Source organism: Ammodytes marinus, assembly GCF_949987685.1.
Source record: "Ammodytes marinus genome assembly, chromosome: 5".
NCBI classification, from domain to species: Eukaryota; Metazoa; Chordata; class Actinopteri; order Uranoscopiformes; family Ammodytidae; genus Ammodytes; species Ammodytes marinus.
The window spans coordinates 21077567-21097907 of NC_137234.1; the positions used below are offsets into that span (position 1 = coordinate 21077567).

Below are 20341 nucleotides of genomic sequence, written 5' to 3' on the forward strand. Positions count from 1 at the left end.
ACTCTTTTGTGTTTGCAGACATGGAACTCGATGTGCGGGAGAAGTTGCAGCTGCAGCCAACAACGGTGTGTGTGGTGTCGGTGTAGCCTACAATGCTAAAATTGGAGGTGAGTGAAGCGTATGTGATTGGGATTTTTTTAATGGAAAACAACCAATCAGAAATCATATCCATGTGAGTGAGTTAGATATAATTTTAGAGAAAATAAATATTAGATTGGAAATGCAAAGTCATTTTCACATTCAAACTAATTAACGTTGAGTTTCTTTCGGCTCCTTTTGGTCTGGGATTTGAATGACAATCCCAGAAGTAGCTGTGTGTTTTATTATAGACCCACCATTCTATATTAAAGCTTCTGTCATAGTGATTGTTTTGGACTATTGACTGTCTTGTACAGACTGACTGACTCCCTATGGCTCAGATGCGCAGATAAAAGGGTGCTGTAGAGATAGGCATGAGCGCGCAGTGGATTGTCCTTGATCTATTGCCACTGAGAAGAACAGCTTTTAATCATTGTCTGGAGGTTTTTCTCTCCCGCTGTGTGCTTGTAAGATAAAAATAAAAAGGGTCAAATCTCTCGAGATTGAGATTTTGGGCTCATTAGATTTTCTTTTCTTTAAAAAAAAATGTTTAGCTTAGCCCACCTTAATTTTAGCCTGGCTCCGCCCGCCTACCTACTTCCGCTCAAATTTCATTTTCCCTTCAGTAGTCAGTCTGGGGCTGTGGTGAATTTATTTTTTTTAGCTCAGGAAAATCTCCGGCCGTCCAATCATTGAACAGAGCGAGTGGCTAAGAACGATGATGTCGAAGTCGCGCTCCAGTTTCAGTTGAATGCTGCGTTCCTTTATACTCAGAACTCGGAGATTTCCGACTTGGTAGTTCCGTGTTCCGACCTGTCTGTGTTCCAGTGCATCTGCTCGCGAAAGAATGGACGCCTACAACCTTTCTCATCCAAATAACTAAACGTTTGGCTCTAGCACGTTACCGTTGCCAGGTACCGGTAGATCCATAGACTACAATATGTAGTGAAGTCGGAAATTTCCGAGTTCCCAGTACAACTGGAACGCACCGTCAGAAGCCGGCTCATGACATACGTCACGACCAAACCATATGCGATTGGTTGGCTGATCCAGAGTGGCACTGGGCAGATCCAATAGTTTTAAACTTCAACAGACACCCGCCTCCAAGTGAGTGAACGTTTGCCAAATAGAGCAGTTCCAGACCTTCTGTACAAATGAAATTAAGGATGACGGTCTGGTTGGACCAGGCTACCTTAGTTTGGCACTTGGCCTAAACTCCGGAACTTACTGTACAACCACCAATTAGATTAAAAGCAAGTTCAGCTTTTGAAGTGTTATGTTGAGTCCTTTTGTGATGAGGGAACAACCTGAGTGTAGTATCCTGTTGATGCCAAGAAAACTGTCGACCTAGTGTACCTCTTTTTTATTCCACTGTGTAAATCATCTGCCTAAAAAGAGCTGGTCAAAATAAGGACTCTCAGGGCAGGCTCCAAAACAGTAGTAAATCTGTTAGCATGTGCATTCATGCATTAAGAAAGAGGCTATTCAGAGGTGTGGTTAAGTTGAAACCTGTAGGCACAAATTAAGGCTGAAAGTTTCATTATTATTTTTTATTTTTTTTGTCTCTTGTAAATCTTTGCACTTGATAAATGACTCCAATGAGGCTTTTAGTAACTTTTATCACCAAACAATCTGTCAATGACACGATGGCAGCCAACAAGACTCAGCAGAGCTAGTGGAGCCCTGAACAGACCGTTTCACAGATGTTACTCATAACTCTCCTTCTTTGTCTTCGTTACCATTCATCTCCTGACAGAGCCACCGCGCATTGGCCTCCCTTTGCATAAATGACGCCTCCGGGAATCCGTTCAAGTCACGGGGTCGCTGAATTGTTTATAAACAGCTGTGATTTGCTCCACAATACCGTGTGTGTGCGTGCGTGCGTGCGTGTGTAAGCAATCACATTTGCTGTATCCCTAGTGAGGAATGATTACTTATTAGTGTTAGAAAACCTGTATTTGACCCTACTTGGCTCACTCTCTCTTTTTCCTTTTAACTACTTAACTTGTTTTCTTTCCACCAGAGCACACACACACACACAAACATACCTGCTACTCCTGGGTCCTGACCCACTGGAGCTGCAGGGAGCTCGCAGAAGTGTCTTAATAAGGAACCGTTGAGCCGCAGGAGGTTGATGAGGATTGTTACGACAGTTATTATCATTACTGCTGCAATATAGCCTCTGCATAACGATCACCGAGCAAACATTGAGCTTTATGTCGCATGTTAAGCCCACTGATGGGGACTTTTTTTGGTTTCTTTATTTTTTTTGCCTACTCAGTATTCAAACTTGTGTTACGCCCGATCCCCCGCCATCAGAGTAATTACTGCTTTGGCTCCATCTCCACTCACTGGCATGTGTTTGTGCCTGAAGGACCGAAGCAGGTTGTCTGGAATAGATTATGTTGAAGTCTTAATGTTGACGTTGCGCGTCGCGGTGTTGCCTCTGAGATCCGGGGGTCCTCTCTTCCGGTAATGGACCTTATTTAAGGGTGGATCATTTCACGCCTTTCTACAGCCATTAATGTTCAGGAGGAGTGATCTGAGGCCGCTCACTTCAAAGGCTCAGACAGGGTTGTGTTCAGTTATGATGAAAGGTGACATTCGGTGCTACCCTGTGGACACACCAGTCTGTCGAAGGCCCTGCAATTTCTCTGCCTGTGTGTGTGTGTGTGTGTGTGTGTGTGTGTGTGTGTGTGTGTGTGTGTGTGTGTGTGTGTGTGTCTGTCGTTTGTGTGTGTGTGTGTGTGTGTGTCTGTCGTTTGTGTGTGCCTCTAACAGTTTTATGAGCTTTCTGCTGTTGTTCACTGGTGTGTTTGTTCAGTGACAGTCAAATAGTGTAGTATCTGTCAAAGTAACATCTGTGGGTGAAGCTTTGCACGTCGCTTAGTCATTAAAGATGTGTCTGTGTGAAGTCCTTAGTTTTTTGTTTTTTGTTTTTGTTTTACTGTGCAGTCTTTCGTTTCCACAGTTTTTTTCTGTACTGTTGTGTTTCTTGTTTGTTTTTGTGTCAGGCGATCAAATGTAAATGCTGCGGTCTAACCTATTTCTTTCAGTCTTATCATGACAAGTTCTCTCCTATTGTCATCTCATGCTGTGTTTATTTCCCTCTGCCTCAGGTGTGACATCTCTATACCCATCTGAGGCTTTAAAAATGATATGCTCAATATCTCTTTGCCATATGTCATTCTGTCACTCCTCCTCCAACACTTGTTTTGTCCCTGAGTCTGTTTTTTTTTGTCACCTAACCGGCAATGCATGGCATGTTCATTTATTTTCCCAACAGGAGTTCGTATGTTGGATGGGGAAGTGACAGACGTGGTGGAGGCCCACTCTCTTAGCCTCAACCCTCAGCATATCCACATTTACAGTGCCAGCTGGGGCCCCGAAGACGATGGAAAGTCACTGGACGGCCCTGCCAAGCTGGCTAAGGAGGCTTTCCTCCAGGGAATCAACAAGGTGAGTCAGGCAATACGCTTGGACTTTGAATGTAATAATAACTTGCATCACACCGACTAACATCCCTATCCAACTCACATAAGCTCTTTTTAAATGAGGCACAGGGAAACAATTAGCCAGGATAACATGTTAATTAGTGAGCCTCAGGGCTGCTGATATGCAGGTTTTTGGACACAGCCAGGCTAACTGTTTCCCCTGTCTGGCTCCAGCTTCTTATTTACCTTACAGACATAAGAGTGGTATTGATCTTCTCTCTGCAAGACAACGATAACTGTACGTTTATTTCCCATTGCTTCAGAGTGTTCATTTTTACCTACATATTCAGCCATTTCTCTCATGCCAGCAAAATACACAGTTGGAAATCTGAGGTCTGAACAGTGTTACTATACTATATTAATACTATGTACTGTAGAGCAGGACAAAATCAATCCTATGTGTCAGCATGCTACACCAAAATACTTTAGCAGAACAGCTACATGATAATTGTGAGACCCGGGAGAATGTAAATGGAGCAGCAGGCACTGACGTAGAACAATAGTCAGATTCAAAGAGGGCAGCAATTAGCATCTAAATGAATGAGAACTGATTTTCCGTGGAACAGAATGATTCGTGTCACGTTCACATTCGCAACATGTGAAACGCTCCACATATCATGGTGCGTTAGTGAGGACAAACTGCCTGACAGCAGCACAACGGGACCTTTGTGGATCAGCTGGCAGTCTGCTGGCAGCGAGATAACCCCTGGCACCCAAGTGTTATGGGCCGGCATCTGTGACCTGAGGCAAAGGCAGTGTCAGGTCATATATTGGAAGCTTTAGCCAAATCAGCTGGAGCTTCAAGACTCCTGTGTTAAGAAACAGCACGATTCATGTTGCATCATACATACATTAGAAAGATTTTTATTTTATTTTTTTCTTCTCTCATTTGTGATATGAAGATGAAATGGATAATCCTGGTTAAAATGTAAAGCCTGTGGTCAGGTCAAATTGAGGTCCCTTTTCGTATGTTTATAATTGAATTAACTGCAAGATTGTATCCTCCTTTTTTATGTAGTTTGTTTTTCTTTGGGAGACTGAGTGGGATAAAGAAGGAAATGGTATACATCTGTTTTCTCCCACCTTATTAATGTCTTGCTTGCCAACAAGCTGCTGTCTGCACGCAGAATGTAAGAGAGGTCATTCCACTTTTCCTTCATTGTCTATCTTATTATAGTTTGTTGTTTTGTTCTGCAAAATGAATGTGTTATCCGCCCACTCGGTTCAGACTGTGGGTGGAGGAAGACAAGTTTTTACATTCCTTTTTATTCTGAATGTGATGGCTTGCTGCTTTTACCCTTTTGATGAAAGATAATTGTTCCACACATTTTTAGATGACATGGTTTGAATTTAATTTAATTTAATTGGCACTCAAAAAACAAAACGCTATGCTTCACAAAGGAGCCAATCAAGGACAGAAAGATATTAAAGGGGTAGTTCGGAATTTTGGACATAGGACCTCATTTCCAAGTTAGCCTAGGTTTTATTTATCATTGTAAACAGTTTTCAACACATTTCATTCAGTCGACCGTTGCCTGGTGCTAGCCTAGCACCAGCGAACTCTGCAACTAGAAGGACTGAATGAAATGTGTTCATAATTGTCTCCAATGATAAATAACACCCAGGCTAACTTATAAATAAGTGTCAATGTCCAAAATTCCGAACTACCCCTTAAAGGCCTGCTAGAGAAGAAAAAGTACTTCATAAAGAAGAAATAGAAAAGTGTAACAAAACATGACATCAAAAGTAAAACTAGATTAGACTAATTTTTAAAAATATGTGTAAGACAAACCTCTATGTCCAAAAGGACATAGAGGTTTGTCATCACCCAGATGCTATTTCAGAGCTATGGAGCCCTGACTTCACACATGCCCCGCCGCCCTTGTCTCTGTCTCCAGCTCCTGGCCCTGGGGGACCGCTTGCAAAACAACCGGTCAGCACACCTCGGGATATGTGTAGAGAAATAGAAGATTGAGTTCGTAAGGAAGGGGACAGACCAACAAGTGCCTATAGGAAATAAGCAGTAAAACGTTAAAAAAAATATATATTTCAAAGACTTTATCTGACCAGTACAGAGAGGGCCCCAAATCGAGAAAATGTGCAAATATGTCCTACAACTTGTGAGCACCCTGCTTGATGAAGGCGAGCCGTACATGTCTGTGGCCTCCAAGTGAACCAAGAGTTACACTTATCCAACTGCTGGAGACAAAATTTATAAAATAGGATTATTTTTGAGTCTTACAAAACAAAGCAACACTCTGATCTTAGCAATTCTGACAAATGGATGGAGATTCCCAGCCATCCTGCTGACACTGTAGGGCAGACTCAACCGGACTAAATGTTTGCCTTATAGCGTGAGTGTACGTTAAGGAGCGTGCCATCTCCCTGCTGAATATCATGTTGTCATTTGTCTGGCGCTGAAATTATATTCAGCTCGAGTAGACTTTGTAATTACATTTCTTCTGTTTGTTATCCGATGCTCTGCTGCAATAAAGCGGCTGACATTATGATGTATTAATACGAGCTAATGCCTACAGCGGTTCACTGTTTCCCAAACAAAAACGCATAAGTAACAAGGCGTTTAAGCAATGAGACAAACGTCTTTGTCAAAGCCAATTTTTCACTTTTCAACAAGCTCATGTTAGCCTCTTTCTCTCTCTCTGTGCGTGTCTGTGAATTCTATTATGTCGGGCCTTACAAACGTATATGTGTGTGTTTCTGTGCCACAGGGACGTGGCGGACTGGGCTCCATCTTTGTGTGGGCTTCAGGTAACGGCGGCCGGGAGCAGGACAGCTGCAACTGTGACGGCTACACCAACAGCATCTACACCCTGTCCATGAGCAGCACCACACAGGCTGGTAACGTGCCCTGGTACAGCGAGCCCTGCTCCTCCACCCTCGCTACCGCCTTCAGCTCTGGAAACCCGGGGGAGAAACAGATAGTGGGTGTTCATACACATACGCACACTTACACTTAAAACATATCAGGGTTTGAGCAGGAATGTTTTTATATTTCAAATCTGTAGCACACTGTAAATGTCAGCGTTGCAAAATGAACTTGTACTTTTGCGTTGGTCTTGTGCATCCAGAATGAACCCTTTTTGAGTGTGCACACACATTAAACGTTGTCTCTCTCAAATCAAAAATAGACATCAAACTGTTAGAAATCAGAGGGACTGATGTGTGACATACAGTAAGCAAAGCTGACACACTGAGAGATGCCACATGCTTCTTTCAAACTATTTGTCAGCTGAAGAAAGACTTGCCTCAGGGACAGGGAATAACATAAAAAATACATAAATCTGCCATCACTGCAAAATACACCAGAGGGATGCTGCAGGCAAGCAACCACAACTCATCAACTCGTTTTAAAATGTAGCACAGCAGTTGCTTTGTACTGTCGCTTTAGCCGTCAGAAGCTGTCACTTGTAGTATCTGTACATTTGTGTAGCTTTTCGTTTATCCCAAACTAGTATTTAAGTTCACCTTGTCAATTCTTTGGTTTGGTACATAATATGCGTGCAAACACATACATACGCAATGTACAGGAATTTAAACAAATCCAACGTAGACTCGCAAGTGGCCCATTTGGTGGACAGATTTGGTCATGCGACATCTCTGAAGGTACTGGGTGTGTGCTTTTTATTCCCATCCCTAACAAAGATACTTGGGAATGTAATTAGATCTCTTTTTGTTAAAAAAGATATATATTGGTTGTATTATTATAAAGTGTAAACATCAGAGAATGTTCCCATTGGAGAAGCTGGAACAGCAAAGAATTTGACTTTTTTCTTTGATAAATAAATGGAAAATGGACTCAACTTTTACAGCCCTTTTTAGCTGATTGTCTCAGTCCCAAAGCCCTTAACACCCACACATACACACTCATACACCGATAGCAGCAGCTGCCATACAAGGCACTGTCTGAACCATGGGGAGCATTTTGGGGTTGCCCAGGGAAACTTTGACATGTGGTGGCGAGGCGGGGTATCAAACCTCTGAACCTGCAATTCAGTGGACGACCACCCCCACCCGCTTCGCCACAGCTGCCCCAATGACTTCATTGAGCACTCAATCAATGAATGAATTTTTTCAGCACTGAATCAGTAAATACAATTTTCTTTTTAAAAGAATGAATGAAATTTTAAAGTGTTTCAGTGTTATATCCAGTCCTGGGATCTATCAGTTGGCCTGTGCAGTGCAGGCATCTGTCCCCCCCCCCCCCTTTGTTTACTCCTCTGACACATGGACTACAGATATTTGGCCATTAATGCCAGAGTCTGTCAGGCCAATAGTTGCTTCACACAAGAATGTGTTCCTAACCTTCACAGCTCCCCTTGCCCTCTGGCTTCTTGTCATTTCCGAGGTGTACCCCATCATGACTCAGACAGGTCTCATTATCTTTTCTGGGATTGGCAGAGAGAGCTAGAGCAGAGGTATACCTGGAGCGCTAACATACTCTGTCTCACACACCGCTCCACCTGTCGGGGCTGATTTGGCTGACATGCTCTGCCCCGGCTGTCACCATTTGGCTGGGATCCACCGACCTGAGACTGAACCTGAACGCCCTTTTCCCCTGTCTAATCCCTCCACCCCTTTTTTGCTGTTAATTTCTCTCATACTGAACCTGGGAAACTCAATGCATCATTTTAACTCGCTCTTTCTTTCTCTCTCTCTCTCTCTCTCTCTCTCTTTCTCTCTTTTCTCCTTTCTTCAAGGTGACCACAGACCTGAGGCAAAAATGCACCGACTCTCACACGGGGACGTCCGCTTCGGCCCCACTGGCTGCTGGGATCATCGCTTTGACTCTGGAGGCCAAGTGAGTGAGAAAGACACGCAGCCTCATCATCCTATAAGCTATTATTGTAGTAAAACCCCTGTAGCCAGAATACGCTGTCATGAGTAAAATAAATCCTTTTTTTAATTAATTTTGATCAGACTTTAATTTGTCATGCTCGGCTGTGCACTCGATGATTGAAGTGCATGTGTGTTTGTGTGCGCCCAAATCCCAGACACGCATGCACGCATCCAGACTCCACAAAGGCACGCGCATCTGGGAGTCGCCGCTGGCCTCAGTCCCAGCTCAATTTCTTTCCTCAGCAAATGAAGGTTTTGATAATCAGTAAATATCAAGGCAAATCAGCAGCTGCAATCCACACAGACATCTTGAATACCTTTAAGGGGCCGGTAGTGAAGATTTGAAAAACTGTTGTCGCTCACTCAGGACTATAGGCGACAGAATCCAAGTTTCTGTCAGCACCTCTAAAGTGCATTATGTTAGTATCTCTTGTCATATATTCTATGTGTTCGGTCCTATTAACAGTCAACTCTCCGAATGACTCTCTTCATTACCACATTAGCGTTTGGCTGACAAGTGTCAAATCTAATCCATGTGTATCCAAGGAGTCCCAGGTGTATCTCAGCACTTTGAATATATCCAAATTGAAGGATGCTGACACACACAGACACAGCGTCCGCACACTGCTTTATGGGCAGCAACACTATCAGGGGTAGCTAGTTTATCAGACTGGGACCACACTGGAATTCACAGAGATGGAATCATTTAATAGGCAGTGTTTTGGACTTCTGGTGTTATTTTTTTTTTTTTTTTTCTCTTCATTCTTGGCTGAGGTGACATTGAGTGGATGGGGGATCTTGTCCATTAAATAACGTATGAGAGAATGTGAGATGTGAATGCTGATGGGGAGAGTGGCGGAGGTGATGCACCACAGTGCAATTCCGTGTTTTCTATTTCTGTCTGTAAGCAGCATGATTCATGGTTTGATTATCTTTTTTTCTTTAACAGTGACTCGAAGGCTTCTGTGAATGTTCTCTGCTGCACCTCTTAATAAAACTATATAGAAAAGAAAATTGGGCTTCTGCTGGGTGGAAGGTAACCCCATCCCCCGAGCCCAGACCTCATTAGAAAACTATCATTACAGAGGTCTAGACACAGTCCTCCATGGTATTGTAGCCACTGTTTTACTGTGGTCCCTTGACCTTTCATCACATGTACCTCTAATAGTGCTGATCTAAGCTGGTGTTAAACCCATAGTGTGTGAAGCTCATACCTTTTGTTATGGTTGACTGACATCCTTCAGGGCTTACTCTACATCTCAGTATAATTTTTTAGAAATGTATTTCTGTCCTTACTATATATGCACAGCATGATCAATGAATGTCGGTTACATTCAAAGTTGGTTAAGCCCATCAGCTCCACAAAACTCTCTGTATTTCTCAGTATTGCAGTGTTCACAAACTGATGTCACCCTCTGACACTGGCGCAAGAGCTCAAAAAGCACCCATGAAATGTTTCAGTTGTCGATTCTATTGCTAAGAAAATACCTTGACACACAGCAGAAGAAAATAAAATCCATGTGCAATCACCGAAGGCTTACCTCATGTAGGTGCACCGACAGTGCTGTTGTAATTACTCAGAATTACTCATGGGGGTGAAGTTACACACTATAGCTTTAAGGACCCCTGAGCCTTCCATATTGTATAACTCCTCGCTCCAACTCTTCTGTATTGTGCTGTATTATTGTACAGTTGAGGTCGGCCAAACATGGCTCTTCTCATAATGTCCATAATATTGTAAGTATTAACCTTTGGCTATTACTTGACAAAACGTCAATGCAGTTCCTCTGCCTTCCTTCCTGTATGTATGCAGCATGAACCTGACCTGGAGGGACATGCAGCACCTGGTGGTGAGGACGTCCCAGCCCGGACGCCTCAGCGCCGGAGACTGGAAGACCAACGGAGTGGGCCGCAGAGGTAAAGGCTGGCTAGTCCAAATCAAGCACAGATATGATTGTATGGCGTTATATTTGTTCCTCTATCCTGATCACCCAATGGAACAGTTTGAGCTCAGAGAAATATTTATTGGGGAAAGCGCATGAATTATATTTTGTGGAGAATTCATTATCAGACATAGAAATGTAATCTAAGCAAATAAAATCTATCCTGGGCCCGGTGGATGTATTTATGGGTCTGCTACTTTGCACATAAGCAGACAGCAATAACCCTCTTATAATAAGTCCATGCAATAACCTCTCTCACTCAGTTTCAAGCTCTGGGCTCTCTGCAATCCCAAATCCTTGGAGACTTGCTCTCTAAACAACTTTGCTGCGTGAGCCCTCAGGTTTGCCTATGAGCTCAACAAACATGACAGTGTTACAGTCTTCCACAATTTCCACCAATCAAAAAATGGAAGTTTGGGATTGGATATTTTGTTTCCATCCGAATCACTCAGGATTATCAGTTATTTTGAAAATTGAGAAGCACTGGACAAATTGAAATTTGGAAAACCACAGCAGTAGTTTATATAGTTTTGGTTACATAGTTTTGTGAACCCATATGGCGGGGCCATGCAGCAGCTTGCTACTTAACTCCGAACAACAACCCACATTAGCTTTCCATCTCTTCCATCCAACTTACAGTCATGATTGTCCTTTGGCAACTAACAAACATTCGCCAGGGAAAAGTGCACCGCTAATGTTATAATTAGCTGCTCAGCTGAGGCACAGTAATTGGTATGTAAACTTGCCTGCAAATATTATTTTGGTCAATTTGATCCTGGTGATGTGGTCCATGCTCTCCAATAGTGCCACTAACAAAACACTGTCTGCCCCATGACATGCTAGTTTGTTTACTTTGTTTCTGGTTCTCCTGCCAGCTGCTATCAATCAAACACAGACACCAACACACAAGAATCATTTTTTATGATGTTACCCCCAAGACCTTTGTACCTCCTTTTAGATAACCCCAAATAAATGAAAATACAGTCATCATTTAGACACGGGACCAAATACACTCACCGGCCACTTTATTAGGTTCAGCGGATTTTCTTGTTAACGCATATAACTGTCTAATCAGCCAATCACATGGCAGCAACTCAATGCATTTAGGCATGTAGACCTGGACAGACAACTCATTGAAGTTAAAACCGAGCATCAGAATGGGGAAGAAAGTGGGTTTAAGTAACTTCGAACATGGCAATGTTGATGGTGCCAGAAGGGCTGGTATGAGTATTTCAGAAACTGCTGATCTACTGGGATTTTCACGCACAACCATCTCTAGGGTTTACAGAGAATGGCCTAAAAAAGAAAAAATATCCATTGAGCGGCATGTGTGTGGACGTAAAATGCTTTGTTGATGTCAGAGGTCAGAGGAGGATGGGCATACTGGTTAAAGATGATAGAAAGGCAACAGTAACTCAAATAACCACTTGATACAACCAGGGTATGCAGAATACCATCTCTGAACGCAGAACACGACCAACCTTGAAGCAGAGGGGCAACGGCAGCAGAAGACCCCACAGGGTGCCACTCCTGTCAGCTAAAAACAGGAAACTGAGGCTATAATTCACACAGGCTCACAAAAATTAGACAATACAAGTTTGGAAAAGTTTTGCCTGATCTGATTAGTCTCGATTTCAGTTGTGAAAGTCAGATGGCAGTTTCAGAATTTGGTGTAAACATGAAAGCATGGATCCATCCTGCTTTTCACCATCAACCATGCCACGTTAAAAGTCACTTAAATCCCCTTTCTTCCACATTCTGATGCTCGGTTTTAACTTCAGCATGTTGTCTTGACCACATCTACATGCCTAAATGCATTGAGTTGCGGCCATGTGATTGTAAGACTAGCTTTTTGTTTTTATAAGCATTTGAACAGGTGTACCTAATAAAGTGTTAGCCCATTGGTTTAAAATCTAAAAATGTCCTACTGTAGATGTGATGAGGGATTAATAATAGAATGTATTTGACACGATTATGAGCTTCAAATTGCCTTCTTACTGCTTCAAAACCAGTGTGTCCACAGAGAAGGGTTCAATCATTCATATGCAAAAACTTAAATAGAGCTTGTTTTCATCAAAAGCAACGCTTAATAATAGCTCATACCAGTGCAAGGTTGTTTTACATAAAAACACATGCATGTTTCATAAGGCTTCAAAGTCGTGTCCCCAATTTTTGTCAACACCATCAGACATAACGTTAAAATGTAATAAGATCAGGTAATATCAAGGGCAGCTGTCATTCTGAAGAACCCCTTTGCCACATTCCACCTAAGCAGACTTAATAAATAACGAGTCAATTATGGAGTTGACATTCAATGTGACTTGATCATGTTTAGTTTTTTCTAATAATGTATAAACATTTAATATGTGGGACATGAAAATATATCATTCTTCTGAAGTGACAACAACTCTAGCAGATTTAGCGTCGAGGAAAAATAGGATCCGGTTAAAATAAGGCTGAGGGGAACATACAGTAGTCACACTAGTATCAAATAATATGCTAAAAGGTAGTCATAGAGTGCCTTTGTGTGTGCTTTAGTCCAGAATGGCTAGAAAACATATTGCATAGGAGCAGTGTTGGAAGGAGGTACAGAGAGTGTGAAAATAGCAAAGAGAGAAAATCGGTACACAGCCAGAATTAAAAGAGGAATCTCTGAGGCAGGAGAGACAAATATGGAAACAGATGGTTGGGGAAGGAAAATAAAGAAAATCAAGGAATTGAGTGAAAAGAGAAGAGAGATCAAAGAGAAGGAACTGGAGGCCTAACCAGAGCGAAGACAGCTAAACACTACTCAACCATTGGAAGCACCTCGGGACAGAACCATCACATGACTTGAATGAGACACCACAGACGAGCAGGCGGGCCGCTGCAGGGACGAGAGAGAGTCGATAAAAGACAGAGATGTTTTAGGGAAATGAAAACACTAAAGACCAAATCTAGCAAAGGCAGCGTAAGAGATCAGCAAATAAAGAAAGCAGATACGGTGCAGAAAAACAAAACACGAGAGCACACCGTGTTCAACCGCTAAGAACCGCCCCAGAGGGAACGATGCGTAGCAGAAATACCAACTCTCCTGTTCCACTTTGTTCTAATGAAATAATTAATTCAAAGTACAGTATATGGCAATGTGCATATTCACAGTTTGCCCCTTCTTTGTCACAGCACCCGAGCAGCCTGTTTCGAAAACAAAACTGTCACTGCCAATTCAATGAAAATGCAAAGACGATGCTCGAGGTCTTGATTGAAGATGGAGTCTACTCAAAGTAGCAAGCTCGGGGATAGTTGTTGTGTGTTGCTCTCCTCCAAGTGACGCACATCTCCTTTGGGTTTGCACTGGTCTTTACAGAAACAAACCTCTTACAGAGCTGGACCACAACACTAAACCAATATATCAGTTCACTTCAGACATCTTTATTTATCCCAACGGGCAATTCCGTTTTAGCAGTCCACCCAGCAGTCCATACATACACTTGCAATCAACAGACAGATCTATGCCAGAGTCAATAAACAAAACACAATCAGTACAATTGAGAGATGCTTACTCGCTGGCACTTCACAGTTGATAAAATAAATCATTTAAAAAAAAAGATATGTCTAGTTGATGAGGCATACAAAGATGCATGGCACATTACATTTGGACTACATTCAGAGAATGTATGAACAATGAATAAATAAATGACAGACAGTCTGCTGATGTAAGAGTATCTTTCTCAAGTGTAAACCACCATGTGTGCTTAGACTCAAAAACAGGAATACAAAAAAGAAAAAAACAGGCTCCACAGCCTGATGACAGAAGGAATGAAAGATCTCAAAATACAGTTTGTTTTCCTGAAGGGTGCTTTAAATAAAATATATATATCGATTGTTGTTAAATGTGATGTGAAGTTCAAATCTAACATATTATATAAAAGTAATCATTTGTGTTTTTGGTGTCTGATGGTGTTAAGTGATAGCAAGCTAAAAACGATGAGGCTCAATGTGTTTTCAGTTGGACTGTAGTTTGCATCTACTTCACTTCAGTAACAGTTCCAAGTTATTGAAGGAGCTATATTTAGGATGGCAGGATCGAGGAACAAATATATCATCAATATTACTGTTGGCTTCTCTTTTTATGATGTCTTTGTGTCGCCACCACCCACCAACCTGCCATTCTCTTTATCCCTCCAACGTTTTTTCTCCACAGTGAGTCACTCCTACGGTTATGGGCTCCTGGATGCAGGTGCTATGGTGGCTCTGGCCCAGAACTGGACTACAATGGGGCCGCAGCATCAGTGTGTTCACACCATGCTCACAGAACCAAGGTCAGAGGAGTGTGTGTGTGTGGGTGTGAACCACTGTGGACTTTTCCTGCTCTGTCATCCAGCTCAGCCTGATAGAAGCCGTGGCTTTGTGCCCGGGGCTGGGACGGTCGCGTGGATTTGTAGCACCGTGCTATTGGCTGTGTCCAATTCTGCAGCCACACGACATTAACCACTCTCTCCCCCCTTTCGCTTGTCAAACCTGCAGAGACATCGGGAGCAAGCTGGTGTTCAGTAAGAGCTTAGACGCGTGCTGGGGTCGGCCGGAGTATGTCAACTCTCTGGAACATGTTCAGGCTCGCCTCACTCTCTCACACAACCAGAGAGGAAAACTGGCCATCCATCTCATCAGCCCACTGGGCACACGCTCCACCCTGCTCTTCCCAAGGTAACAATGTAAAACACACACAGCAGCAGCAAAGCCCTGATGTAAATCTCTCTCTCTCTCCTCGTCTGTGTCTCTGTCACACACACTAGCGAACACAATGTGCATGTGTGTAACTCAATTTTAGCTGTTCCCAGATACTCCCACAGGTATACTCTGGGAAAAAAAACACAGGAGAAAAAAATATATTCCTCTCTCCCCTCCTTTCTCTTTCAGGCCCAATGACTTCTCCTCAGAGGGATTCAACGACTGGGCCTTTATGAGCACCCACTCGTGGGATGAGCAACCTCAAGGGGAATGGACCCTGGAAATAGAAAATGTAGCCGCTAATGGCCGCGACTATGGTAAACCCACTTGTGGCCATATAATTGTTCATTTTGGTCACATTACATCAAAACGTACACTCATGTCAGCATTCACTGCCCCCTCATTAAATTAAAGTCCTCTTGCACACAGTATTCCCATGCTCCTCTGAGTAGCCTCTGCTTTTCTGTCCCATTATCTCTCTAATGACTCAGTTTTGAGCTATTTTTGGGACTGGGGTAAATGCATCCGGATTAAAACCTTACCGCTGCCGGGCAGAGATACTGTATATTCTTCTGCAGTAATTTGATTGTTGCGGAAATGAGACAGGAACACATCTCCTTCTCCCCTGGTGTTCATCAACCTCCGGTGTTGGGCCACATCCGCTCAAATCACTAGTTTCGTGTCTTTCTTTCTTTCTTTCTCACCACCCCCATACACTCTTCTCAGGCAGTTCACACTGTTCCCTCTGTGACAAGTGTTACATTTATATGCTCTTGCACATCTTAATACCCCCCCCTCTCTCTCTCTCTCTCTCTCTCTCTCTCTCTCTCTCTCTCTCTCTCTCTCTCTCTCTCTCTCTCTCTCTCTCTCTCTCTCTCTCTCTCTCTCTCTCTCTCTCTCTCTCTCTCTCTCTCTCTCTCTCTCTCTCTCTCAGGTGTGTTGAGTCAGTTCACCCTCACCCTTTGGGGCACTGGGCCCAGCGTCGTCAACCCCTCTTCGTCCGACTTCCCCCGGCCGTCCAACAACAGCTGCAAGACCTTTGACGCCCAGCAGATCTGTATCGGTGAGGTCATTTTCGGGCTTCCGCTGGCACAGGCGCCACTTAAATTGAATTGGCTCATTTGTATTGGTGCAGGCACACAGACATTGTTACAAAACAGGCTTTCGGTCAGGCTATGTTGAGTGTCTAAAACTTGCAAAAAGAGAATGTTGTGAGAATACAGCTTGGCCATCTAAAAGCCTCTCCTGCATTTGTTCACGTGCACGCTGTGAACATGCACATTGCCATATGTTGTATTAGTTTGAAGTGAGCGCAGGACGTATGGAGGCGCAGCAGGGGGAGATTAAAACCGTCAGCGCAGGAGGTGTTACGGTGCCAACAACTGTTCAGGAGGATGTCTCCCTCATTCAAAGGCAGATGAAGTCAGAAGCACCATTCTGCATCCAAGCATTTAGACGCCCGTCCTCTTAAGCATTCAAGACTTCTCATTAATTGAGTTAGAATCTACCTCTCAAGAGTTACTGTTAACACCTTTCACGGCGCCCCAGTTTCCGAATTATTCTTTAAAAAACTAACTAGAATGTTCCAGGGATACATTTGGGGATAAATAAGATAGTGTTCAATGGGTATAACTGCAATAACTGCTTATAGACTGTGTCCAACTACTGGGTTTTAACTATTTAATCATTTCCAAATTATTTTTCATAAACGCTCAAATAAATGAGTTAATCCGTCATCTATCATTATAATTGAGTTATTTTCAAGCATTTGATTGTTGCAGCCTTTAAATGGTCAGATAATGAGTCAATCGGTAAGTGAAGAAATTTATCTGCAGATTTATTGATAATAAAGAGAAAACTGATCTCTGCACCATTAACATATATTTACTGTAGTTCTGTCAGAAATTGATAGGAAAATGATGGGAGTAGTATAAAACTTATTTACGGGTGCAGTCTTTGCTGTGTTTGGATTGCATGAGGGCCTAACCTCATTTTGTTCTGGTTTCCACAGAGTGCAGCCCCGGCTTCTCCCTCTTCCTCCAGGGTTGTATGAAGCTGTGTCCGCCGGGCTTCACCTCGGGCCAGCAGCTCCTCAACCTCTCCCTGGAGAACTGGGTGGACTTGGCCTCGGTCCAGGCCTGCCTGCCCTGTAACCCTGCCTGCCTCAGCTGCTCTGGTATGGGGCCCACAGACTGTCTGTCCTGCCCTCCTCACAGCCACCTGGTCCTCACCTCCTGCCTGCACCAGAACCAGGTCCAGAGGAAATCCCCTGTAGCCGGGGCCCCCCAGGCTGATGCAGACCAGCCAAAGGGGGACAACCCTGCTGCTGCTGCTGCTGCTGCGGGAGAGGAGCCTCCGGGGCTCAGCGTAGCTCCGTCCAATCAGCTGCCTGCGATTGTAGCCGTGCTCAGCTGTGCCTTCATCCTGGCTTTCTTTGCCGGGGTCTTCCTCATGCTGCAGATGCGTTCAGGGGGCCCTTCTTCTTTGGGCTGGAGGACCAAACTGCCCTCTGTGTATTCAGAGACGGGAGGGGCGCGGGTGGGCTTTGGTTTTGGCTTTGGCCAAGGACGGGAGAGGAAAGCACGGATATGCTACAAGGGGATCCCCACTGTGTGGGGGGATGAGGACATGATCGCCTACCAGTCTGAATCAGACAGCGAGGAAGTGGATGGTCACAGCGAGAGGACAGCTTTTATCAAGACGCAGAGCTCCATCTAGCTGAGCCTGGATCTAATAAGCATTTTGATGTGACTGTTTGGAGCCGACACATGAAGGAGAACCACACAAGTGCAGACCTTACTTTCCCAACCAATACCCATCCAAACCCCTTACAGTCAATCATTTGTTTTATTTGTGTATTTATTCACATTTGTTCATTTATCTCAATTGAAGACGGATGTATTATTTTGAATTAGACACTTCATCGCCAATTTCAGATATTTTGCAACTGTTACTTATTTTTACTTTTCAGGACCTGCTTGACCATATTTTGTCCAATTTGTCAAAGAGGTATTTCAGAAATGTTCAATTGTGCGCACATAAAGTCAAGGGACATATTTCAAAAAAGAATGGTCAATGATAAGGCAGCAGAAGCTGAGCTATCCTAATTATTAGATTGAAAACCCTAATCAATGCATTTCCCATAAGGCAACTCAGTAGCATCCTCCCCAGCTGGTAAAGGCACACCCTCAGCTTCTGGGGAAAATCCAATAAAATTGTAGTCTTTAAGTTCCAACAACCAATCGGAGCTCAAATTACCTCTGATGACATTATTGGGGTAGCCTCTCTGGTGAGTAAACTGAATCTGACGTGTAAAATGGTCGCCCCTCTGAACCAGTGGATTGCATTTCTCGCTCAAATATGCATCTGATTAGTCCCCAACACGACCATCTGGCCGTCAGCACAGGCCGAGCGGTAATAGATTGGCTTTGTTATATCTTATCAGGCGCGTGGCAGACTGTGGGCCAGGGGTCGTGAAGTTGACACACTGTTCATTAATACTAAGAAAACTTTAAATTGAAGATATCTGCGGCGCACTGGGACAGAATAATAAAACATCCCGCAGGCTGTTTGATAAGCAGGAAACTGTGGAGGATGCTCTGGGTTTTCAATCAAGGCACAGTGGGAATTGCCAGCAAAGCAAAGCCATATCAGATGCATCAGTCACAAAAGTCTCATTGACTTGTAATAAAATAACTGTTTTTGAATGAAATAAAAAAGCCACACATTTTTCCCAAAGCTGCGTGGATGACATTGACAACATTGTTCTACCTGGTTGCTGCAGGGAAAAATGTTTTCCCCCGAATAACGATTTTCTCCACCGAGCATATATTGATTTTGGGGTTTCTTCTCCCAGAAATGTCCTCATCAGGGTAAAGCTCCTTCACTTTGGACTTTGAACAGTGCAGACTTGCCGCTACAAGAGTCAAGTCACAAATCCTTTGGATAAAAAGGCCTGGAACAGTTTCAGCGATTGCAAAATGAGCTATATTGCATTTTCTATGTTCGTTTTATATCCTTTTTTTATTTAACTGACAGTGGATGTTAATATTGTGCAGATCAGTTTCATGTTGGAATAAAAATGACTGTGGCTGTTGCATAGGTAGACTCGAGTCTTTACTGGCATAGATAAAACTATCAGGGGTTCTATGCATCTTAAATCCAGCCTCTGACACACCAACGCCACCCGAGAGAACAGATGGCTCATCACTTCTTCATGGTCGTATATCATTGTTGCAAGTTTGTGTTCCTTCACTCGGGGCGTTCAGCTTTAACAGGTTGCCAGCATTCTGTCTTCTCCCTGCCATGGCAGCAAGCGCACTGCCAAAAAGCCTTCAGGAAAACTCTTTTCTCTGACTTAAATATGGTGTGGGCCCCCTTAAAGTTTAAATGAACAGAAACAGAACAGGTTTTTGTATGCATTAGGGAAGAAAACAATGGCTGCCTTGTAGCTGTTTTGTTCATTAGCAGGTTTCCACTAGAGGCAGGTAACTGGGATCACGGGTAAAGGTACATTCATTCTGTGGCCCATAATTAGATCTGCCGCTTGCACAACTCAGAGCCCCTTGGATGGATGCGTCATGATTTGCATTATAAACGCTCAATGTGTGAAAGTATAGGTGTGAAATCGGCTCTAGTAGTTTTTTTTAAGTGGATGAGTTTGAAAGCATTTCATCTACTCATTCACCTCCATTAATTAGCTGTCATGTTCTGCTTGACCTACTAACTGAGCTTGGCAGCAAGAGATATTAGATTAATAAAAACACCAATTATGCTCCCTATCAGCCGATTTTGCATTCAGATCAATAATCTAGCTGGTTAGACAATTGTGTGTGTCTGTTCTCCCTCCCTTTCCCCCTGCAGAAGGTTTAAGAGAATAGCCCTGTGTTCCAATAATATACCTCATCATTTAGTGTACCATAAAAAGTTTTTGGATGTCACAATACATGTAGGCCAATGTCAAATGCAGTATGTCAAAAATACACAGATGCCATACATCCAATGTCATTGTTTAGGATGCAAACTAGTATGCTGTAGTATGTTTAAAAAAAATATGCAATTTGGAACGCAGGGAGAGCTTTCACCAGCACACTGTGGAGTAAAATGCTGAGTGTTCCCTTGGTGCCTCCACAGGCATCACTCACACGGTACCCGATAATTTTTATGTAGCGTCAACAAAAGGAACATTTCTTTTCATGTTCAACTCATGCTCAACACCTTTGCCTGACAGAGGGGTACACACAAGTGAAAACTGTGAAG

The 20341-nt window shown here is 43.3% G+C and overlaps 1 protein-coding gene across 2 annotated transcripts in view; it reads left to right on the forward strand.

The window, feature by feature from the left end:
- furinb (furin (paired basic amino acid cleaving enzyme) b) overlaps positions 1–19117 on the forward strand; it is an 82051-nt gene extending 62934 nt beyond the window's left edge. For both annotated transcript variants that reach the window (XM_080027513.1, XM_080027514.1), the window contains exons 7-16: positions 19–107; positions 3365–3537; positions 6302–6514; positions 8291–8391; positions 10243–10346; positions 14556–14673; positions 14879–15058; positions 15272–15399; positions 16017–16145; positions 17094–19117. In XM_080027513.1, the coding sequence (XP_079883639.1) occupies positions 19–107; positions 3365–3537; positions 6302–6514; positions 8291–8391; positions 10243–10346; positions 14556–14673; positions 14879–15058; positions 15272–15399; positions 16017–16145; positions 17094–17800 (1942 nt within the window). In that variant the 3' untranslated portion in view covers positions 17801–19117. The remainder of the gene's footprint in view (positions 1–18; positions 108–3364; positions 3538–6301; positions 6515–8290; positions 8392–10242; positions 10347–14555; positions 14674–14878; positions 15059–15271; positions 15400–16016; positions 16146–17093) is intronic.
- Positions 19118–20341: the final 1224 nt, after the last annotated feature.